Source organism: Leuresthes tenuis, unplaced genomic scaffold (assembly GCF_036924035.1).
Source record: "Leuresthes tenuis unplaced genomic scaffold, fLeuTen1.0.hap1 SCAF_1, whole genome shotgun sequence".
Taxonomy (NCBI): Eukaryota; Metazoa; Chordata; class Actinopteri; order Atheriniformes; family Atherinopsidae; genus Leuresthes; species Leuresthes tenuis.
This window is the reverse complement of record NW_027325355.1, coordinates 7,481,509-7,506,580: the sequence shown is the minus strand read 5'-3', so window position 1 is coordinate 7,506,580 and position 25,072 is coordinate 7,481,509. Positions and strand designations below refer to the sequence as shown.

The following is a 25,072-nucleotide window of genomic DNA, read 5'->3' as shown; positions in this document are numbered from 1 at the left end:
GAAATTTCTCTATTTGGTGCAGCTAACATGAACACATGACAGATCGGCAGTAAAACTCCTTTTACAACATTAAATAAGAGGCGTCTGTGAGGTGAATATGGAGCTCCTGGCTGCATCAGGCAGGTCTTTGTCTCCTCTGTGAGGTAGTTTAGAGTTTTTCTGTGTGAAAGCAGCTGAAACTCTAAATGATGAAGATGTTTGATGTGTCTCACCTGCAGGAATCCTGAGCAGCATGAAGACGTTCAGCAGGACAAAGACGGTCAGAGTACGCTTCGTCATGGTTCACCTGGAGACAAACAGACAGATGTTAACATGTGGCATCAGAGCAGCAGCTAAATCAGCAGGATGATCAGCTGTCATTTCACATCTTTATGGTCCCACCAGAGGACAACAAAGCGTGAACCGTCTGTACTTAAACTGTAATCTGATCTTAAAGACTCTTTGTATTTCTTAGTTCCACATTTTAACCTAATCAGTGTAAAATTAAAACATTTTAACAGCCTTAAAACATATTTAAAGTGGCTAATTGTTAGTTGTGCCAAAGCTATGGTACCTGGTTCTGGTTGTGGGTCCTGGTCCTGGCTGTGGCTCTGTGGTTGGGTGCTTTCAGCTCTCAGTCTGGTGTGTTTGAAGGTTTCTGCCCAGTTTTCCCTCCTCGTGCCTGATCTGAGCTCTCAGCTGCTGTTTTTTCACAGCAGGACGACACTCGACTTCATGAGGCTGCTAAAACAACAGCTTCATTGTTTTAGTGATGTTTCCAGTCCAGTTGGTCGCGGGACAGACATCAGACCGCTCAGAAAAACACAACCGCTGTGAGAGGAAGATTTTCACCTTTGCAACATTTTGCTTTCAACCTCTTAAAAACTAATGTGTTGAATGTTTGCAGCAGGAAAACCAAGAATATTGTCAACTCTTAAATATCTAAATAACATCAGTGATTAAACATCAGTGTCTGGATCATCACACGTGCGCGACCTTCCAGCTGTTTTTCAGCTTCCAGGAAGTCTGGTCTGTGATGGATCCTGATAGAAAAGCATGACTCAGTTATTTCAGAATAAAACTCCCTGCAGAAACAAGTTTTGTTGTAACGGAGAGGTGGAAGATTTACACATTTAATGGGGTAAATAAGTCCAGTCAGATATCAATATATGATCCAAATCTTCAACAATCAAACCAACAACAATGTAGTAACATCTCTGTGAAACATCAGCATCAGATTCATTGAATCGCTTTAAGGAAGCACGGCTGCTTTTAGGTTGAAGTTCAGCTTTATTATTGAGAATAATTAACAGAGAAGACAGACAGGAAACAGAACAGATAGAAGGAAAACAATATTTAGAGTAGATAACACCATATTAACACAAACACTCAGTTCTGCTGCTTTCTTTGTATGATCCATGTTTTTTTAAAGCTTTTGCAACACAAACTAAAACACATTTGAAAAGAAAGACACATCTGCCTTTCCTAACAATTTGACCCAATTTTCTGAGGTCTTAGTAAGATGTATGAGACAGGCTTTGGTCAAACTCTCTGCTGGTGTCATCACAGAGTCATCACGCCTATGACAAGTGAACCAGGGGCAGGAAGAAAGTTTTCGAACAGAACTCGACTGTCTCTGACAGAACTGAGTAATTCTATCAGTTTAAACCAGAGTCCCTAAACATTGGAGCAGAATCAGTGAAGATCTGACAGCAGGTTGGAAATTCATCTTGGCTGATTGCAGCTCAGTGATTCCTCTCTGATATCACAGTTTGTCACATGTGCAGCAAACTAACTGCAGCTGACATCAACTGAATGGTCTCAGTTGAAGTGAGCTGCAGAGAAACACAACATACTGATATTCAGTGTGAAGCTTTGACTGGAAACACACAGAAAAACAACATCCTGGAAGAATGGCAGCTTCCATCTTTAAAGGACTGGAAGAGGAAGAAGTTTCCAAGGAATCATTCAGAAGAGTTTCAAACAGAAACTGACTGAATCCATGAATCTGAAAAGGTGTTTCTGAGTGAAAGAGACAGACATGTACAGACTGAACTATCTGTTCAACAGTGATTCTCTGACAGGAGGAAACTCTTTAAACTCAACACAGAGACACTGAGGAACCAGGTGACCAGACTGTAAATCCAGGATGCAGAGGTTCTTCAGTGAATGTGGTGTTGAAGGTGTGGAGGTGGATCAGTGTGTCAGAGGAGACTCTGTAGAAGGACAGAGTGCCAGCAGGACGGTCCACATACACTGCTGCTCTGTGAGAGACAGAGGAGGCGGAGGAGGAGGAGGAGGAGGAGGAGGAGGAGGAGGAGGAGGAGGAGGAGGAGGAGGAGGAGGAGGAGGAGGAGGAGGAGGAGGAGGAGGAGGAGGAGGAGGAGGAGATGGTTGTTCCTTTCTTATTGTGTCTGACAGAGTAACCTCCAACAGAGCACCTCAGACTCCAGGACTGATCATTCTGTCCAAACACACAGTCACTGCCTCCTCTCCTGCTGATTCCTCTGTAACTCACTGATATTTCAACTCTTCCTCTCCACTCGACCTCCCAGTAACAGCGACCAGTCAGAACATTTCTACACAGCAGCTGAGGATACCAGCCATCAAATCTGTCTGGATGGTCAGGATATGACTGAACCTCCTCCACATATGTCACCTTCCTGTTGTTGTCAGACAGTTTGAGGTATCTGTTCACTGTGTTTGTGTCGATTGTGAGTTGACAGGAATCTGATGGAGAGAACAAACACAATCCAGCTGCAGTTATTGATCTATCATCTGTTCACTTTGATCAATGAGTGATGTGACAGTGTGAAGATGGTTGGATGTCATGAATCAGATGAAGAACACACTTACACTTCCTCAGACCTGGTGTCAACCATCGTTCTCCAGCAGGCTCCACCCTGAAAGGAGGAGGGGGGTCAGAGCAGTACAGTCTCTTTCAGCATGCAAATATTCATCATGTGTATATCGATATCTCATGAAGGCTGTACTGACTGGCAACACAAGATGCCCTCATATGTGTGCATCTATTTGCATTCATTGTGAGTCAGCATATGTAAAGACTGGGAGTTTCAGATCATGTGTGGTCTGTGTGCCCAACCCAAGGCCGTGGGTGTCAGTCATCACATTCTGCCATATGTTAGCTCAGGGTTGGCAACAACTAGGCTGCATATTGTCACCCAAGTATGGCAGTATGGGCTACGTCAGAAGTGGTTCTAATTCAGTCGAAGTAGCTGATCAAACTAGAAAACCTAATTCCCAAGAAGAAAATGGCGAGAGCACTTCTTCAAGAATGACTTTAATCTCTGTGAATTATTTTGTATATTTCATCAAATCAGGGAAGATGCTGATCAGTCAAACGAGTCTCTTGGTTTTCCAGTTTCCATCCACACTAAAATATAAATCTAAAAGAATAATGAATAATGGAAATTTGGCTGATGTGTTTGGCTACTGCAGATGTCTCCATACCTGAGAGTTTCCAGTTTCCAGTGTGGATCCTTCTGTGCAGCCATCAGCAGCTTCACTCCTGAGTCTCCTGGATGGTTGTAGCTCAGGTCCAGCTCTCTCAGATGGGAGGGGTTGGAGGTCACAGCTGAGATCAGAGAAGCACAGCCTTCCTCTGTGATCAGACAGCCTGACAGGCTGCAGACACACAAAGATTAAAGATTGGCTCTGTTGAGACCCTGAAACACCTCACAAACATCAAGAACAAGGAGCTAAGGTTTCTGCTCAAAGAATCTGCTCAAGAGTAATGGAAAGCTTCAGGTATCAGGCTGTTAAAGGGTTGCTGTGGAATGGGCTGAAGAGAGACTCGGGCTGACCTATAATAACAGAACTGGTTTCGCAAAAACAAAAATACAGAAAACCTCCAAGATGTGTGCTTTTGTAATTATATATTCCAAATGCTCAAGAGTTGCATAAAATGATTTATTCTGACCTGAGAGTTTCCAGTATACAATGTGAACACTTCAGTCCGCCACACAGGCGCTTCACTCCTGAATCCTGCAGGTTGTTGTTACTCAGTTCTAGTTCTGTCAGACTGGAGAACTGGGAGCTAAGAACCGAGGACAGAGCTGCACAGCTTCTCTCTGAGAGGTTACAGAAGTTCAGCCTAAAGGTTCAACAAAGAAAAGCAGAAATAACATTTGTACAACTGAAATGTCAAGACCTTACCCATGAGCGGGGGAGTTTGCGTGCCCCAATGAGTCTGGGAGCAATGTTGCCCGGGGCTTTAAGCCATCCAAGGCAGATACTAGATGAGGGACCAGAACAGCTCAAATTACCTTCATGATGGAAAATAAATTTGGACGACATCCCTTGCCCGGATGCGGGTCACCGGGCAGTGAGCGTCTGGTGGTCGGGCACCGCCCGAACACACGACATGGGTCGCGGAACAGTGGACCAGCTCTACACCTTCAGCAGAGTCCTGGGGGGTGCATGGGAGTTCGCCCAACCAGTCTACATGTGTTTTGTGGACTTGGAGGAGGCGTTCGACCGTGTCCCTCGGGGAGTCCTGTGGGGGGTGCTCTGATAGTATGGAGTGCTGGAAATTCTAATGAAATCACTTCAGTTTCTGACATCATGGTCTCTCCTGATGGTCACATTGTTTCTGCTGACTCATCCTCTCAGTATGTTTCAGGGCAGCCAAACATCCAGATCCTTTCTCAGACCCATTGGTCCATCTGAATGCTGCACAGCCAGCCAGGGGAAGACATTCATCTAGAAACGTTAGACTGGAAACACTCCCCTCATTCCACCCTCCACACTGAACATTAAAGGCTCAGAATAAGATCAGAGGAGAATCTATAGTCATTGGAAGTATATTAGCTGCCAGGTGTTGTGGTTTTATTGATCAGAATCACTCATTTATTTCAGTCTAATCACTTTTCAGGAATCTGAAACAGACTGAAAAGCCTCCAGCCTCTTCCTCTCCTTCCCCCAGTGTCCCTCTCTTCCTGTTTCTCTGGAATTCCTTGGATAGTGTTTATTGTATTGTCCCTCACCTTGTTTTCTTGTTCTTCATCCCAGCCAGAGATGGTATGAAGAACAACCAAACACAGCTCCAGTTCAACTTTTAACACAATGACATCAGCCACTGGGACACACAAACACAGTCAGATGCAGAGCTATCTGGCCTTAAGACGAGCATCAGCTGTGGAGGAACACCTGAGCACAGAGACTGAACAGCAACACAGAACCACGTTAACAGAGGACACACTCAGTGCACACACACTGGCCACTGAGACGGGCCTCTATCAGAGATCATGGCTCCCTGTGGAGCAGAGAGGATGTACACAGTCCAACAGCAACACTGTGGAGACACAGCTACACTTTCTAACACAATGTGACTCATTCTAACAGCTGCCTGAAAAGGATCTGAAGAAATGTCCCTTCATATACCCACAGTTCTCCTTCTGCCCAGCACGGACAAACTGCCCGTTCTATTAGGAGAAATGAAGCAGAGCTGGACCAGGCTTTGTCTCTGCTGTGGATGGCTTCAGAGAGCTGAGTGGAGAACCAAGGACTGGATCTGGTTCTGATTCTGATTCTGTGCTTTTATAAGGGCCACATCTGTCAGCAGGAACATTCAAACACTGTGAAAAGTCTTCCAGAGCCACGGCAGGATCAGTGACAGAGAATATATGATCAGAGTCATTTCAAACATCCTGAAGATTCAAATGCTTCCCATTTCCTGTGCTGATCATTAGAGACTGAGTGAGTTTAGTGTCTCTGACACAGGTGATGTAGCAGTGATCACTAACATCACAAACTCCAGAGGCAGGGGATCTGTGTGCTCTGTCAGTAAGTCTGAAATCAAGTCATGTGGAGCTCAGAGGATATTTGAAGTTTGCCCTGGTGGCTTTATCTCTGAGCTGAAACACATCCAGTTCCACACACTGTTCTTTGAATGTGTTGGAGCTGTCAGAGAGCCGGTCCAGCTGAAGATCCCCTATGTGGGCGTATGGAGGGACGGACACAGGTCTAATCCACATGTTCGTATTTCCAGATGTACATGTGAAAAAACATGGTTTTATAAATCTTTGTGCTAAGCTAGGCTAACATGTCCTGGACCCATCTCTGTATCTGATCCAGGGTCAGAGGACCAACAGACACTTCTCACTGTTGTTCCTGCAGATGTTCTCCTTGGAGACCTCCCCCACAAATATCTGCTGTTTCTGTTCAACCAGAGTTTCTGCTGTGGGCAAAGGAAAAAGGCTCCTACATGTGTGATTGTTCATGTAACACTCAGCAGGAAGCAAAAACACAGGGCTGAGTGCAGGACAGAGAACATGTTTCCAGCTCTTCCTCCTCTATCAGACATTGTGTGTGGCTGCAGCAGGCCTCTCCATACCTGAGTTTGTGTGGATCCTTCAGTGCAGCCGTCAGCAGCTTCACTCCTGAGTCTCCTGGATGGTTGTAGCTCAGGTCCAGCTCTTTCAGATGGGAGAGGTTGGAGGTCACAGCTTCAGCCAGAGAAGCACAGCCTTCCTCTGTGATCAGACAGCCTGACAGGCTGCAGACACACAAAACAACACAGAAACTCTGAGAGAACTGCACTGAAACTGAAGCTGAATGTCAGCAAATGTTCAGAGAAACTGGAACTGTCTCACATTACTGACTTTGTGTCTTTATAAATCTAAGTCAGAATCAAACTGCACACACATGGATGAACCTGATTTCCCATTTTAGCCACAAATACATGCAGACACTCCCCTGCTGAGTCCTTTTCAGATAAAATATGGTCTGTACCAGTGAGAGCAGCAGTAAAGTAGGAGCTGACTTAACAAATGTGAAACTGAGACACTCATCAGTGAGGCAGAGAAAATCTGTTTCGTCAAAGAGTCGGTCCAGCTGAAGATCCCCCATGTGGGCGTATGGAGGGAGGGACACAGGCCTAATTCACATGTGCACATTTCCAGATGTGCGGTGAACATGGTTTTATAAATCTTTGTGCTAAGCTAGGCTAACATGTCCTGGACCCATCTCTTTATCTGATCCAGGGTCAGAGGACCAACAGACAAGTCAGTCCTTCTAACTTGTAAGTCAAGTTAGAGGGAACAAGGTAAAACACTTGTTGACAACTTGTTTGCCCTGCCCATCAGTTGGGCTCAGGAGGACAACTCACTGAAATAACTTTGTATGAATCGTTTTATTAGATGAAAATGCAGCCCAAAAGGAAACTGACCAAATGACCAAAAAAGACTTTCCAGGTTCTTCCAGGTTCATGGAAGTTCCTGTGGTGTCAGAGGCCTAAAAATGCTGTAACAATCATACAAAGACCATCCACAGGTGTTCTGTTAGCTGTTCATAAAAACAGTTTGATGAATCCTGACCTGAGTGTTTCCAGTCTGCAGTTTGGATTCTTCAGTCCAGCAGACACCTGCTTCACTCCTGAATCCTGCAGGTTGTTGTTACTCAGGTCCAGTTCTGTCATTCTGCAGGACTGGGAGCTGAGAGCTGAGGACAGAGCTGCACATCCTTCATCTGAGAGGTTACAGTCACTCAGTCTGAAGAGACAATTACAGAGAAGAAGAACAGCTGGGATCAAAATGAATCACCTCTAATGCTGAATGTGGACTGAAAGACCACTTATAGGGAACATCAGGTTTATAAGCCTGTGATCATGTCCGTGCGGTGGTTTTTAATGCTCAAAGACACATCAAGAGTGAAACATGGAGTCCACAGGGTGGCTGAGCCTTTCCACTTTGGAACTGCAGCTTATCAGAGACAACCTCAGAATCTTATTCAAACAGCAGAGGGTTTCATTGGGAACAAACCTTAGGAACTAATCCCATCAGATTGATGGTGGGGCTGACTTCAGAGCTGCCAACCAGGAACAAAGTCTAACATTCATCAGCACATAATTCCCTTTGTGATAATGCAATAATCTCAGTGATGTAATCTCATAATGTCATTATTTCACAGTTATCTGAGAGGAGAGACAGGTGAAGTGGAGATACAGGTACTGGAGCTGACAGCAGCTCATGTTATTATCTTGGCAACAACAGCTTCACAAATGTGTTCATCTGTCTAAATGTACATGATGACAACACCTGGTTATGATTTTACAGGTTCTGATAATACAAGCTGATCCATCATTTCTTCAACTCACAACTTCTTTTATCTCAAACCTCCTGACATATATCTGTAATGCAACACTTCAGTGGGGATCAGCATGATGCAGTGCTCTTGGTGGATCCCAGAAGCAGCTTGTATCCTCTGACTTGGACTAAACAGCCTGTAGATGGTTCCATAATGTCTCTCTGATAGATCTCAGTGTGAATTGTTGGGTGACTCTAAACTGAGCTCCTCTCAGGTCCTGTCCTGTTCACCATGTATATAACTGACAGAGTTTCACACTGAGCTGATGGTCATGTCCACCTTTATGCTGATGACACAGTCCTCTGTTATAGAGCTCAAACTATAAGCATGGACACTGGAAAACTGCAAGTTGTTGTCTTCAAAGAGCTTTTTTAAATGTGGAACTTGTTTCAAATGCAGATAATCCTGTTTTGTACAACTGTGACTGTGGATGGAACTTTTTCCATGGATTGTTGTCTGTTTTTTTTTTGTACAGGTGTAGCAGCTGGTTGTCTGGTTTTTGTTTCTATTTTTGTTCTGTTTCCTCTTCTTTCCTTGTCCCCCGGTCCGGTTCAGTTCTATTACATGTCATATATTGTCAACAGAAATAAATAAATGGGCATCAAGGGGAGCTTTACATTTATAAAACTTCCCTTGGCAAAGCAAATCTGTTTGGCATCAAAGGTATTCAGACTACAATTCTGCTGCCATAATGCTGAACAGGACAAGGGGGAGAAAAAAAAAAAAAATAAATAAATAAATAAATAAATACATGTTTTTGTAATATTTGGACAGATGACAGACTCACTGTTAAAACTCATGAATCACAATTAATTGACGTGTAAAACTGAGTTTTTATACAGAAATGAGGCAGTTTTTCTACATTGTGTGGACACAGAGTGGAGGAGGAAATGTTGATCTATATGCATCCACCAGTCTCTACTCTGACACTCTGGATGCCATCTATCACTCTGCAGTTAGATCTGTGACAGGTTAATCTTCAGCTTCATCACTGAACTCTTCATCAGACTGTAGAGTGTCCTCTCTGTGGAAACTGGGGAACTTATCAAGGAACTTATCATGTGGAACTTATCAAATATGTTCTGCAGACTGACTTCAGTTATAAGATCCATCAGTAAATACTGAGCTTCATTTTCATGGAATAAGGAACGAATACTGACTTTAAATACTTTGGTGTCCCTAAACAAGAAGAAGATGGAAAGCAGTGACAACTACAACTCACAGACTTTCTATCAGTGCTGTTAACACTTTCATCTGTTTTATTATGTGTTTGGAGAATTATTCTCACACCGTGTTGAATATTAAACCATCTTATATAATTTACTTTTGGGATAAATAAAGTTTTTTTCATTTAATTAATTTACAAATTTTAACTGTCTTCTTTTGTAACATCAACTTTGACGACATGAACTCATCCCACTCGGCTCCAGCATGAAAACAGCCTCACCTGAGAGTTTCCAGTCCACAGTTTGGACTCTGCAGTCCAGACAGCAGCTTCACTCCTGAATCCTGCAGGTTGTAGTTTCTCAAGCACAGTCCTGTCAGGCTGAAGGACTGGGAGATGAGAGCTGAGGACAGAGCTGCACATCCTTCATCTGAGAGGTTTGAGACATTCAGTCTGAGGAGAAAATGCTAAATAGTCTTAAATGTTGTCATATTTAATAATAACAGTCAAATAAGGGACAATAATTATATGAAGCTGCTCTGTGCAGCCATAGTATCTCTGTAACTTCTAGTTCGGAGTCTCTGAATTTGGTGATATACACCATGGTTTCATTCTTGGTATTTTATATGGATGTTTTTAATGGACTGTAATTACTAATCCACAGTAGAGATGATGAAAATGTCTCCCATCGCTCACAAATATCTCACTATACACAGAAACATTTTATTTGTGATTCATAATGTCACGATCATGCTTGGCTGTTTGGTTTCTGAGTCTTAGGTGAGGGCGGGGCAGGTTTCCTGGGAGTCTGGGGCGGAGGCTGGATCTATCCTGCCATCACACCTGTTCTCCATCTACCCTTATCAGAACACTCTTCTTAAGGATCTGCAGGAGCTCCACTCTTTGCCAGATTATCTCACTCCCTGAGTGGTAATACGGTCCCCTCTTATCTTGCCAGAGAAAACCTTTTTCCAAGTGTGACATTTTGTCTTTGTCTTCCCCCACTCTTGCTCTTGTTGCCGGATCTCCATTGCCGGAATCAACTCTCAGTCGGATTGTTTACCACCTTCCACTTCACTGCCTGCTCGCCTAACCGTGGACTCAGAGCCTCCTCCTTCAGCCGGTACCCTCCTCTACTACCTGGATACTCATCTAACAAAGTATGGACATCAGCATCTCCACTGGATTGATCATTCCTCTCTCCCCTCCTAACCGTCTCATTCTATGCTCGGAGCATCTCCTGTCCTGAAGTTTTGTGTAATTTTACTGCAACTGATCTGCAGAGGCCATGCATCAATGTGATGTGCATGTCATGATCTGATTGGTTTGGGGGGGTGTTAAGGAGCAGCAGGAGCACCAGTCGTCGCCAAATCGTTTTGCCATTTCCCGTGGTAATCAGGCCGCTTTACATTACCTGTAAAGATGAACCATTTTCCAGACCCTGACCTATCGTCCTCATTCCAGCAACGTCCCTTTGAGATCCTGTCAGCGTACCTGGTTGCCTCTGTCTACCTGCTACCTACCTTTATCATACTCACCTCCGTGTCCACTTCCACCCAGCCTGCTCACCTGCCATCTCTCCGGTTCCACACCTCCAGCCAGTTGGCATACACGCTAACCTCTCTTTCTCCATCCAGCATGCCTGCCATTTTGTCTCCAGCGCCATCCTGTGCTCTCTGGTCTTCTGACCTCCCGGATTCCACGTTACCTTTGACTACTAGAAAATCTTAATTTTGAATCTACTATTGAGTCCTTTTCCTTGTTTTGGCTCGCGCCCTGTGACATCACGGTCTGGCCAAAACATGGACTCGGCACATTCACTCCGTTCCGCTCTTTCTAACCAAGGGGCCCTTCTAGGTGAACATGACAAGACACTCCGGTCTCTCATTGAACAACAAGGCTTCTGCAATCAACATTTGGTATGTTTATCATAAATGATGATTAAGATGGATGACCGTTTGTCTGTTTTACCTACAGTTCCTCCTCCATTTCCCGTGCCCCCAGCACCTGCTGTTGGGTCACAATTCCGAAGCATCTCCTTTCCTACCCCAGATTCCTACACGGGTGATGCTGGGGTGTGCGAAGGATTTCTCAAGTGTACCCTTGCGATTACTCAGTCCCTTCACTCGTTCTCTTCAGACTCGGCCAAGATGGCCTTTGTTCTCGAGCTGCTTAAAGGCAAGGCGTTGGCTTGGGCTCAAGCCTTTTTGAAGACTCATGCTATCCAGACCTACCCTTTCACGGGCTTTAACAAGGAGTTTCAAAGTCTTTAATCATGCGTTAGGTCACGACAATGGTGCCAAGAGATTGCTCAATCTGAGTCGGTGAACGCAGTTACATAATCTGCTTCTATTTGCCCTGAACGAGTATCTATGCAGACCTACATACAGGACTCCTTGGCCGCTGGAATCATCCACCCCTCTTCATCACCCGTGGGAGCAGGCTTCCTTTTCGTGAGCAAGAAAGAAATCTCTTCGTCCCTGCATAGATTACTGTGGTCTCAATGAGATCACTATCAGGAATAAGAACCCTTTGCTGCTCATTTCTTCTGCTTTTGAGCCCATCCAGGGTTCCACCATCTTCAAACTAGACCTCAGGGCGAATGGAAAATCACATTTAACACTCCTCTGGGACACTTCGAATACCTGGTGATGCCTTTTGGCTTAACCAACGCCCCTGCTGTTTTTCAGGTTCTTGTTAATGACGTTTTAAGAGACTAACTCTACATATTTGTATTTGTTTACCTTGAGATATCCTCATTTTCTCTCGCTCCCTGGAAGATCAAACGCCACGTTCGAGAGGTGTTACAAAGACTGCTGGAAAATCGTTTGTACGTTTAGCTCGAGAAATGTGAATTCCATGCCTCTTCAGTTTCTTTTCTGGGATATGTATTCGAGGGTGGGCAGGTGAAGACGGACCCCCAAAAGCTTAAAGCTGTTGTTGAGTGGCCGGTTCCTACTTCCCGCAAGGAGTTTTGGGTTTCGGAAATTTCTGCCTTCGCTTCATCCAAAATTACGGTCAAGGGGCTGCACCTGTAACTCGGCTGACTTCCAAGTTGTTTCCTGTGGTCAAGAGAAGCTGAGACCGCTTTTACCACCCTGAAAAGATGGTTCACTTCTGCTCCCATCCTTATTCGACCCAATTCCGACAAACGGTTTGTGGTCAAGGTTGATGCGTCGGACTTTGGTGTGGGGGTGGTCCTCTCTCAGCTGTCTGAATCTGAAGGAAAGATGCATCCGTGCGCTTTCTTCTCTCGTAAGCTGTCCCCGGCTGAAATAAATTTATGTTGGTGATGGGGAGCTACTGGCAGTGAAGTTGGCCTTGGAAGAATGGAGGCACTGGCTGGAGGGGGCTAAACAGCTTTTTGTAGTTTGGACTGGTCATAAGAACTTGATTTATCTCCGAGATGCCACATGATTAAACTCTCGGCAAGCACGCTGGGCCTTGTTCTTTGGTCGTTTCAACTTCTCCATTAGCTACCGTCCCGGCACCCGCAATGTGAGGCCCGATGCATTCTCAACTGTTTTCTCAGGAGGCCCCTGACACCATTGATAACATCCTGACTTCTTCATGTGTGCTGGGAGTTACTTGGGCTGTGGAGGACCATATCCAGCAAGGTCTCAATGTGGATCCGGATCCAGGTACCGGCCCACCTAACAGACTCTATATTTCCACTTCAGCCAGGTCATTCACTGGGCTAACACAGCTAAGTTTACTTGCCATCCCCGTAGTCATCGAACCATATCCCTCAAGAGGTATTTTTGGTGGCCTTCCATGGACTCCGACGTACAGAAATATATTTCTGCTGCTCCATGTGTGCCCGTAATAAAAGTGGCTTTACCGCTGACTACTAGAAAGTAAATCTTATTTAATTTTGAATCTGCAATTGAGTTATTTTCCTTGTTTTGATTCACGCCCTGTGACAGTGAAGAGCTCTCCACAGAGTGAGGTCAGCACTGCCACCCTGCAGGAGGTCCACACCAGGCGGTGCAGCACCAGAGCCAGGAAGACCCTGCTCCTACTCACATGTTTACTTGTATATTTTAATTGATTTCAAATTAATTTAACTGCTTTATTCTTATTTCGCTGCCTTGCACAGTTGAGCTTGTTGCAATGTACATTTCATGTTCAGCTGCATGGTACAAATAAAGATGGTTGATTCTTGATCAGTAGTTAATTATCTCATTATGTTAACAAATCAAAGCAGTTTTTCATGATAACTTGTTCATTTATGTCCTAATCTTGGCATCACATCACGTTTTAAAGCAGTGACTTTGAAAAGCTTTATGGAAACAGAAAACAACTTGCTCAATGTCACCAAAAGCTTTTTCTGCTCTGAAGGCTTTTTTTTTGTTTTCTAAAACAAATAAATAGAAGTTAGTCACATGACTGATCACATGACCAATCAGCTGCCGGCTGAAGCAGAGGAGTAGGAGTTGTTCAGCCTCTCATCTTTGCCTCCAAAGTGATTGTGTCTGTTCTGATAACTGCAGTAAAACAGACGACTCATGAACAGCCGGACTCACAGTTCAGTTTGGATCCTCCCAACAGTCAAAGCTGAAATCAGCTGGAATCAAATGAACCAAACACTCATGTTCAGCTTTCTCAAATTTATCCTGTTTTCTTCTCCACATTTCATGTTTAACATGAACCAATGGATCCACAAATGCATGTATTTGATGTATATTTTCACATTTCTGCACATCTTTGTCTTCATGATGTTAAACGTGTTTGCGGATGGAAATGACACGCTTTAAGAAAACTGCAACAAATATACTGAATCATTTCCTGTAATTCTACCAGACTATAAATAAATGTTCCAACCAGAGTTCATGTGTGTGTGCTGTGCAGATCAGATCAGAGGAAAGTGACACAGATCTGGAAACATTTTACTTTGTGGATTTTAAAATAGATCTGAAGATGGTTTCAGATCATTGCATCACAGAGACTGCATGAAGCTGAAACAGCAGAGAAAGCTGACCTGAGAGTTTCCAGGTTACAGTGTGGACTCTGCAGTCCATCAGACAGCTGCTTCACTCCTGAGTCACAGATACTCAGGTCCAGTTCTGTCAGACTGGAGGACTGGGAGCTGAGAGCTGAGGACAGAGCTGCACATCCTTCATCTGAGAGGGTACAGCTACTCAATCTGAGGAGGGAATAATGAGATAAGCAGTAATCTGTGACTTTCTCTCCTATAAAAACCACAGCAGTATATTCATACACATCCCTCTATATCTGTACTTACAGAGCTTTGTTGGAGGCTTTGACCACTGGCAGCAGCCTCAGAAGAGCCTCCTCAGAAGCAGAGTATTTCTTCAGGTCAAACACATCCAGATCTTTTCCTGATGACAGTAAGATGAAGACCAGAGCTGACCACTGAGCAGGAGACAGTTTATCTGTGGAGAGACTTCCTGAACTCAGGGACTGTTGGATCTCCTCCACTAGAGAACGATCATTCAGTTCATTCAGACAGTGGAACAGATTGATGCTTCTCTCTGCAGACAGACTCTCACTGATCTTCTCCTTGATGTAATCGACTGTTTCCTGATTGGTCAGTGAGCTTCTTCCTGTCTGTGTCAGCAGATCACGTAGGAGACTCTGATTGGTCTGCAGGGAAAGACCCAGGAGGAAGCGGAGGAACAGGTCCAGGTGTCCATTTGGACTCTGTAAGGCCTTGTTCACAGCACTCTGGTAGAAGAGAGTCTCTTTTAGTGTGTCAGACTTCTGAGACTTTGATTGTTCTTCCATCAGGTTGACTTCAGAGTTGATGAAGGTCAGATGGACATGAAGAGCAGCCAGAAACTCCTGAACACTCAGATGGATGAAGCAGAACACCTTCTCCTGGTACAGCCCTCTCTCCTCTTTAAAGATCTGTGTGAACACTCCTGAGTACACTGAGGCTGCTGAGATATCGATGCCACACTCTGTCAGGTCTGATTCATAGAAGATCAGGTTTCCTTTCTGCAGCTGCTCAAAAGCCAGTTTTCCCAGAGACTCAATCATCTTCCTGCTCTCTGGACTCCAGTGTGGATCTGTCTCAGCTCCTCCATCATACTTGACCTTCTTCACTTTGGCCTGAACCACCAGGAAGTGGATGTACATCTCAGTCAGGGTCTTGGGCAGCTCTCCTCCCTCTCTGGTTTTCAACACATCCTCCAGAACTGTAGCAGTGATCCAGCAGAAGACTGGGATGTGGCACATGATGTGGAGGCTTCGTGATGTCTGGATGTGGGAGATGATGCTGCTGGCCTGCTTCTTATCTCTGAATCTCTTCCTGAAGTACTCCTCCTTCTGTGGGTCAGTGAACCCTCTGACCTCTGTCACCATGTCAACACAGTCAGGAGGGATCTGATTGGCTGCTGCAGGTCGTGTGGTTATCCAGAGGCGAGCAGAGGGAAGCAGTTTCCCCCTGATGAGGTTTGTCAGCAGCACATCCACTGAGGTGGACTCTGTAACATCAGTCAGGGGCTCCTTGTTGTGGAAGTCCAGAGGAAGTCGACACTCATCCAGACCGTCAAAGATGAACACAACCTGGAACTCTTCAAAGCTGCAGATTCCTGCTTCTTTGGCTTCATTAAAGAATTTATGAACAAGTTTCACCAAGCTGAACTTTTTCTCTTTCAGCACATTCAGCTCTCTGAAAGTGAATGGAAACATGAACTGGATGTCCTGGTTGGCTTTGCCTTCAGCCCAGTCCAGAGTGAACTTCTGTGTTAAGACTGTTTTCCCAATGCCAGCCACTCCCTTTGTCATCACTGTTCTGATTGGTTCATCTCTTCCAGGTGGGAGTTTAAAGATGTCTTCTTGTCTGATGGTTGTTTCTGCTCTGCCTGCTTTCCTGGATGCTGTTTCAATCTGTCTGATCTCATGTTCATCATTGACCTCTCCAGTCCCTCCCTCTGTGATGTAGAGCTCTGTGTAGATCTTATTCAGAAGGGTTGGGTTTCCTGCTTTAGCAATCCCCTCAAACACACACTGGAACTTCTTATTTAGAGCAGATTTAAGTTTAGGCTGACACCTGTGAAGAGCCTCTGAAAGACAGAAAAACACATACAATTATTTTTCTGTCATTAAGCAGTTTATCGTGTCAAAAATAAGTCATCAAACTCCATGTAAGGAGTTCATGTGTGTTGTGACTGTAATGTGCCTCTTTCAAATGTTTGTCTTATTTACTGCAAATGAAGCTGCTGTTTCATCATTTCAGATTAATCTCATAATGTTTTATCAGTTCGGGGAATGAAAGAATGTGTTTATTCTTCACTGATATTACACAAATTAAATCTTAATGTTCAAGTTCATATAGAATCATTCAAACGCCCTGTAGGTGGGAACAATTAAAAGAAAGTGAACTCTGTGGAAACAACGATAAAATGTGTACATCACCTTCATTTATCACATGATACCACAAGTTACAAGTGAGTTAAAGTGAAATCTGAAGCTTTGACCCATACAGTGAGAGCATCTGAAAGTGCTGTTTGCTTCCATCTGTGGCCTTAGATGGAAGAGTCACTGCAGAACACACAATGTTTCTGAGAGGCCATCTTGTGTTGAATCATTTCTGTCCTGTTCACACTTTTCTCTGACAGGAATATAGTTCAAGTGATTCCATTCCATTTCAACAGTGGTCATGCCATATCTGCACAAATAACACAGAGCAGAGGCTCTTCCTCTATTGTAACTCATCAGATTGGCTTCTTGTTTTTCTGAGTTGCCGACATCACATACCTGTTGATGCTGATGAAGCTGATGTAGCTGCTCCAGCCGACAGGTCCAACACATTCTGTGATGCTTGTCCTGTTGGAGGAAAGTTAATCTGAAATCAATCATAAAGAATTCCTCCTCACATAACAACTGTGTGGAATCAACGAGCCGCAAAGTTTGAACTTTCAAAGTAAAGCTTTTAGTGTTTGATACATGCTGTAAAACATCGTCTGTGTGCTCCACACATACTTTTTAATACTTTGTTCTTCCTCTGACTAACCTTTATTCATCTTGATCTTGTTTAAAATGTAACATGTTCAATGGTATACATCTCAACCATCACATCCACTGTATCCAGTCTGTCTGCTTTCTCCAGACGATACTTTCTGATGGCTTCAAATACATCCAGTAACTCAGGATTCTGAAGGTACCAGTGGAAATGTTTTAGCTCCTGTTCTCCCAAATCCTCCATGGTTTCCAGCAGGATCTGAATTTGTTGTTGGTTTAAGTCTGTAAAAATGACACTGCTCCCCTACTAATGGCCTTCTCAGACGTCATAAGACAATCCCACCACTTCACTCTGTAACCCATTCACTTCAACGGCTTGCATTGTGCAATTATGGTTTGTCACTGTGAAAAGTGCAAGTCAAGGCAAAACTGGAGGACAAGCTGGTTGTGTGGGTGAATTATTAGCAAAGATCCCTCCTGCACCCACAGAATCACTGTCAGTGCAGGGGTGCATTGCAACATGAATGGGAACAGGACAGATTAACCCTCCTTATTGACTGCATATAGCCTACAACACATACCAACCAATAGCTTCCTGCCTGCCAACAACAAAATAATGTGTCTATTATGCTCTGTACTTTGCCTCCAGTGTGCTGAACTCAGGCTAAGCACATGTCACACTTGGTCTTAAAGGACCCTCATGGATGTCAGCTCTTTAAGAGAAGTTTCAATTATTAGTCCAAAAGACTAATCTTGTCAATACAACTGAATATAAAGATATAAGCCCTTATTACAGAAATATGTGGCTTTACCTTCTTGTGCTGATGGGCCAGATAACAAACGCAGCTGAGAGGAAAGTGTACGATCTAATTTTTGAAGATGTTCCATCAGCTTCCTGCAGGCTTCCTCTCCTTTTCTTCTTACATCATCGATGAGTCTTCGTGCCTTATCTGCTCTGGTCTGGTTGTCCTCGATTATTGCTTCTTTCTCCAAATCACTGAAGACACCATCTGCTAAGAGGGCATCAAGCAGCTGCTTGAGGATTTCTTCCGTCACCCTCTTCACAAACTCCATTCGTATTCTGTTGAGTTCGCTCTCTGCAAGATGTCATAGACATGAATCTCACATAAACTTTGGTCTTTTCAGTAAATTCTTGAAATGTAAAAAATAATTAATCATGAATACTTCAGGGGTTCATGTACATTTTGAAAGCTGACACAGTAAAGTGCTGGATAATTGGAAGCAGGAGCCCAGAGAGACAGTCAGTGATGAATGATGTCATGAACATAGCTTTCATCATGCTTTTGTTGATAAGGGGATATCATATACCTGTGAGGCTGAGGGAAGAGGAGCTCGGTCTGTGTTTCTTCCTAATACCACACACTCAAACCAAGTGAGCAAATGGGACCAGAGTGTTAATGTAAACAATATGATCATGATATAAAAGGCTGAACATCAAAGTATTCCAAAAATTGGGGTAAATTTGGTTGGATTTGGTTTTATGAACCTTCCAGATTCTCAGAGTCATAGCTGTTGTCCATGTTTCAGAACAAAGATATCTTGATCAGAAATGGTTTGTTCTATATTCAACCAGATAGTTTTTGATGGATGGATCTGTTTGAAGATAAATTAAAGCTAATGCTAAAAAGTAGTGATGAAAATCTGAAGCATTTCCAAAATTAGAAATAAAACTTTTTAGTTTTGTTTCCAATAGCAAAATAAAAACTTTAAGACTTTATACAGTCTATCTGCCATTAATATCCTGACAGCTGCACATGAAGCTCTGAACTTGATAAGCAGCAGAGTTAGCTCTGACAGTGACCAGAATAATGTAGAGATTCAATGACCAAATCAAAGTAAATTTTAATCTGATGTATACTTTCTGATATCAAGGCTGATGTGTTGGATCAGATATCAGCAGGATAGAACAGGCTCCTTTACTTTACTCCTTTACCTAAAAACTTATTCTACATTCTGTTCAATGATGGTATCACACCAATGGCAGCCTCCAGAGATCTTTAAATTAAAATAATTTAAATTACGTAAGACTGTAGTGAGGCGCTTGTCACTATGGTAACTGGTGTTTTTCCTTACATATCAGAGCTGTGACTGACCTGTGGGGTGTTGTACCCTGCCTCTTGCCCACTGCTGCAGCTGTACTAAGGGTTTATAACATAGTTAAAGTCTCTTAACAGTTACTGCAGTTACTGCTAACTGAAGGCTTAAGGACCCACAAAGAAACAAGCAGGGCTGTGATTGGTCAGTTTGAGCATCATGTGTCTCTGCCTCACTGATGTCTCCATGCAGAACCTGTTGGACTCCTACCTGCTGAAGGTGGTGGAGCTGCCTGGGTTGGAGGGCCCTCCAGGTGCTCCACAAGTGTCTCCATCTTTGCTCTAAAGGAAAAAAAAGAACTTGGAAAGGTCTCTATAATGCAACAAAAACTAAAAAAACTGATGCAAAACTAAATTACTAAGTATGTAACAAGAGTGTGTGAAGAAGTTTTCAAATATTTCACCATGAAGCCAATCTGAGTATAAATAGGCCTATAGGCCTATAAATAACACACCAAACTTAGTAAATTAATCCTAAATAATGATAAAATAACGTCAATAGTTTTAAGTCGAGACAACTGAACAACAACAGAGCAGGACAACAACAACAGGCCCTCCCTCCCTGCTAGTCTGGAGTCAGTCAGTCAGTCCAATGGCAGGACAGACTATTGTCTGTGACATATGTGACATATTCATTTTATATAAGCAAACTTTCATGAAGCAAACACTAAAGCTGAGTTTGTAATGAACAAATCCTAGCCAGGTACATAACATTTATCCGAAGCTAGCTAGCAGGACAAATAAACAAACAAAATGTTACTCCTCCAGCTGTCCTGCCCACATCACCAACACATGCCTTAACTTTATCCTTAGAGCGTTTTTCTTCCTCCATTTTCTTTTTCTCCTGCTTTTCCACTAATATAACTTATTTTTGATGCCATCACGACGTTTGTCTTGTTTACTTTTCTCGCTAACAGGAATGATGGGTAGATCAATCATTCCCCTCATACTTGTCGACGGCCGGCGACACCACTCAATGTGTGACAGTGCTGTCCAACAAATGTGACCTAATACTGCCACAAAAATACCAGCAACAGTTCCACTTTGCAGTTTATTTTATTTATGTCCTACATTTGTTTTTTATTAATATAAGCGATGTAATAAATACATGAGATAGGTACAATAAATACAGGACATTTTAATTCTCCTCAGATGAGACTGAACATGCAGAGGTTTGTGGAAAACATCCAACACACACCGCTTCACATATGAACATAGAAATGGATGTGAAACAGAGCTGAGCTCACATTAAACACATGTTGGAATAAAAACTGTTCAAACTGACTCTGCTACATTTTACTCTGTTACAACATTTACACTCAGCTCACCTCTGAAAGGATGGATGTTGGTCTGATTTGAAGTCACCCTCGCGACCCATTGACAGATCGCTCTTCATGGACACACAGCTTGGTTCAGGTTCAGGTTGGTTCCTGTGAATAAAGGTGGTTTGGTGATGTGAGTGCTGAGCTCTGACATGGAGAAGAGTCATGGACAGTTAGAGATGCTCATCTCACCTCTGAGCTTTGCTCTGGCTCTCATGTTCCCCACACAGAGTGGTTTTAGTGTCCTCACACTGATCCATGCTGCTGAATTCACATCAGCTCACACACACTTTCTACCTTCATCTGCAGAGGAAACACAAATCATTCATCTGCACATCAACTCCAATCCTCCTCTCCATCATTTGGGCTGTAAAAATATCAGCTGCTGTACTTCCATCAGTCCGGCATGGAGCTACCACCCAGCACACTCATGATGATGATGGACCATTACGTACATTTACTGACATGAAACAGGACGGAGATCAACTGATTTAATGTCTGAACCAGAAACTGACTAATATACTGTTAATAATAGAACATTCTACCATGGGAAGGTTCCATCTTTGTCTGCAGGTTCCATCTTATGTTTAAAAGTACAAATAAAATGTCCCTGATAAAAACTTGAATGAAACTTTTTAACTTTTAGTTGAATTCAACAAACAAAAATAAACAAAGACGAAGGATTATTACTCACATACAAAGGAAAAAGCTGAATGAAACATCACAAACTGACCCATAAAGTAGACAGAACATCTGAATCTACTTAATTTCATAATTAGACAATATTAGTGGATTATATGTTCCATCAGAGCTGCACACAGCTTCATAACTGACTACAGTCAGACACATTTAACTGACAGTCATGTTATTTTATTCTGAAAGGTGACACAGGAAGCAGCAGGAAGCTGCTGTGTCTGACTGTAATGGAGGAGCTGACGGTTTCATTCTATAAAGATCAGTTCTTCATGTAGAAAACAAACATCATCAGCTGATCATCGTGTTGTTTGATTCCAGTTCATCAATGATCTGATAATCATGGAGATTTGTCTTAAAACTCAAAAGTGATCAAAGTTTGTTCTGAAATAAGAAGGGAGCATGTTCCCCAAACATTAAAGAGCAGAAACAAACAGCTTACAGGTTACAGACAAAGTTATTTCAGACAAATTTCATACTTATAGTTTGTTCAAACTATAGAAAATGTTGCAGAAGACTTCAGTCTGACACAGGTGAGCTGCTTTATGGAATTATCAGGAGCTCCACCCCTGGTAGGATGAGCACAGGCAGGGGGAGGGGATCCCAATAAGAACAGGTTTTACAGGACGACTCAGGTGAGAAAGACACAAAACAACTGAGTGAAACAAACCACAGCTGAATATTTCACACACAATATGCAGACATTTTATTAAATGGTTCAATTAAATTCAAAAGCAATTTCTAAAAAAACAATAAATATGACCTTTCTGTGTGTAAAGTCATCCTCAGCTCAAACAACTTTTCCAGTCCACGAATTTGAATAACTGAGGAATTACGAAAACGTTCCTAATCCAGGTTTACCTTCAGCTGAACAGCAGCAACAAGTCTCTGAAGGTCACAATAACTTTCTGTGATGCCTTAACAAGCGTTTCTGTGAAGAGATGCAGAGCAATAAAAGATTCACTGATCTCCTCTGAAATGGAAGAAATGTAAAGTTGAAACATGAAAATTGTTGAGGAAAGCTAAAGTTCTTTAAGTAGAGTAAATGTAGCTTATTGCTTCCAACACATGAAGTTACAGAACCAGACAAACACTCAGAAACTGAGCCAGATGCTGTGCTAACAGCCAGAATTCAGCACACTGCGGGCTGGGCTTACAGTGGATGCTCTTTGCTCAGGTAAAAGCTACAAATCCTAGAAAAGCTCAGATAAAGTTCTGCAGTGACTGTATCTGCCAATCAACAAGCCAGTGTTGTTCTGAAATATGATTCTTTGCTAAGTCTGACCCTCTTTGGTCTGTAGTTAACCTATTACAGCACTGTCAGATGCATTCAGCTGGACTTCTGCTCAGTGGGTGTTATAGGGGGATAAATCCTTCACAAAGACTTTCCACAATCTTAGAATCTGTTAAAAATTAACTTTCCATCTGCTTTTTTAAACTTACAGTGGACAGGCATGTAGAAATGGACTGAAACGTGGTTTTAGAGACCATTCTTACAGTGGATGCCTAAAGATTGTCCCTGAAGGTTAGTATGCAGGGTTCCTGCTCAGAAAAGAGCCAAAATCAGAAACAAATGATCTAAAATCCAAAGCAGCTCGACGTCGGTTTCATGTCCTCTGCTGCAGAAAGACTGTGGACATAAAACTCTGAAACTAAACTCATTGCTAATCCTTCAGGTTTACTGAGAAAACACAAAGCCAGGTTCTCCAAATCCTTCCCATCTTTTCAAGAATTTAAAACTGAAACCAATTCCTTAAAAATATGTGTATATCTATATGATAAATATTAGGAAATGGGATCTTAATGCCAATATTGTGTAAGAACTTGTGAAAGAAATGTGATTTATTGTCTAATTCTTTTCATTATTAATTAATTAATGCAGGTAACAGTCCTTTGTGTTGTAGAATCTGTAAGCTAATCTATAAATTATCATATTTATGATTTTGTGCCTGTTTTCAATACTTCGCTTTGTTAATGAAAAACATTTTTATTGTAACATTTGTTTTAATTACACCATGATCACTAATATGTTACATTATCTATATTGTATTTTTATTATTTATTTCAGTAAAATGTGTTTCATTATCAATGTGTTTAACTGATGACAGGGTGTGACTTTGTTGCAATCTTTTTTTTTGGGGGGGGAGCCACAGCAAGATCAGATCGTGCCAACCAACAACGACACTTCCGGTGGCAACATGAGCTGCCACAGCCGTTGCTTCGACAGCGGGGTGAAATTGGTTTTATACTCGACATTCGCCTATTTTTCCCAAGTTGTAACTATAATTGTGTAGTTCCACACCTTTTATTATCAAGGAAAGCTTTTAATTTTCTTTCAAAAAGGTTTTAATGAATTTGAATTAATTCGAATTCAAGGCTTTTATTTTGTAATAACTCTTGTTTTTATAGATATCAACACCAAACCACTTCTGATGTGTTCATGAACTCATTGCGTAGTTCCCACATCCTTTATTTTTATTATTTATTTTTTCAGGCCCCCGAGCGACACCGGCAAGCGATCTTCCAAACGCCACATTTCCCATTCGGAGGGGATTTAATATTAATATTTCATATTAACATCAAGAACAAATCAGAAGTGGTTTGGTGTTGATATGTCGAAAAACCAGTAAGTTATTAAAAATAGAATAAAATATGCACCCTGAGTACATATTCTACCTAAAGGGTTTTTTTTCTGGTAACTAAATGGCTGTGAAAGCTTTATAGTGAGTTCACAAACACATCAGAAGTGGTTTGGTGTTCATTGCATGAATCTCTAGTGAGAAAAAAAAGACGTTGCACTTTTTTGACGGTCTCTAAGCGCTCAGGCTGAATTAGGGCACTGAGAAGGATATTCAGCGGTTACTCTGAACTTTCGCCAGACTTCGTTACAGTTGGTAAAGCCTGTGAAATGTTACTATTAGCTTTATGTACAAAATAATACCACCCTGAGGGTAATTGGTGCGGTTTTCGTGACGCAATTACAGTTACTGCGCCGGAAAATGGGCGAATGTCGAATATAAAACCAATTTCACCCCACCCGCAGCCTGCTGCCGCTGTCTGTGGAACGCTGATTAGCCGCAAACGGGTTATCAGTATAGTTCTTAACTGGCACACTGTGGCGGTTCAGGTTGCCACCCGAAAGGCTGTTTTTAACTGTCACTACCTCGATTTGAGCTGCTGCTGTCTCAGCTCAGGCCGCTTTCAGAGGCTCAGACAGCGGGAGAGCAGAGACTCATCTCCGCCTCAGGAACAGGCTGATTCAGGCAGGAAGAAATGCCGTCGATCGTCAGAAATGGGAGCTATATCGACTCCGTGTTTAAGCCTTGACCCTCATTCTAGTCTGCTGCCAGATATTGTTCTCACACAGTAACACAAAATGGTGGACTTGTTGTACTTGTCCCGTCGCTGGTCCCACAGTTACAGTTTTACACAGACAGCAGTGAATCAACAGAAAGGACGATGCGGCAGATTGTGTTTGTTTCTACTTGAACTAAGCTGCCAACAGCAGATATTATAGTCAAACATTAAAAATAGTTTCCGTTACCTTCAGACGGAGAATTTCACGGAGCAAATAATCTGCGTCACAAAAAGCTGGAGGTTTAGTGGAAAGTGAAACTAAACTTTGAAAGACACACCCAGAGAGGCGTTTTGCCGGAAATGAACATCCTAACCAGTTCAGTTTAAAGTTTAACTCTGTTTAACTATGGAGGGGAAATGATAACATCTGGATGACTGATGGACTTTACACAGCTGTGAAACTGTTC

General features: G+C 42.7%; 3 protein-coding genes across 4 annotated transcripts in view; 2 read left to right on the top strand and 1 right to left on the bottom strand.

Moving 5' to 3' along the window:
• LOC140291582 (NLR family CARD domain-containing protein 3-like) overlaps positions 1–25,072 on the top strand; it is a 531,700-nt gene that overhangs the window by 422,057 nt on the left and 84,571 nt on the right. The window lies entirely within an intron of this gene.
• LOC140294898 (uncharacterized) overlaps positions 1–25,072 on the top strand; it is a 131,788-nt gene that overhangs the window by 64,615 nt on the left and 42,101 nt on the right. The window lies entirely within an intron of this gene.
• LOC140291608 (NACHT, LRR and PYD domains-containing protein 3-like) lies at positions 1,250–23,194 on the bottom strand. Its single transcript, XM_072379429.1, has 16 exons — positions 22,170–23,194; positions 20,808–20,918; positions 20,622–20,723; positions 19,505–19,575; positions 17,992–18,276; positions 16,976–17,044; positions 14,496–16,281; positions 14,232–14,396; positions 9,533–9,703; positions 7,317–7,490; positions 6,335–6,496; positions 3,920–4,093; positions 3,451–3,624; positions 2,836–2,882; positions 2,639–2,709; positions 1,250–2,230 (listed from the first exon to the last, which is right to left on the bottom strand). Exons 2-16 carry the CDS (start codon positions 20,873–20,875, stop codon positions 2,081–2,083), a joined length of 3,669 nt encoding a protein of 1,222 aa, XP_072235530.1. The 5' UTR covers positions 20,876–20,918; positions 22,170–23,194; the 3' UTR covers positions 1,250–2,080.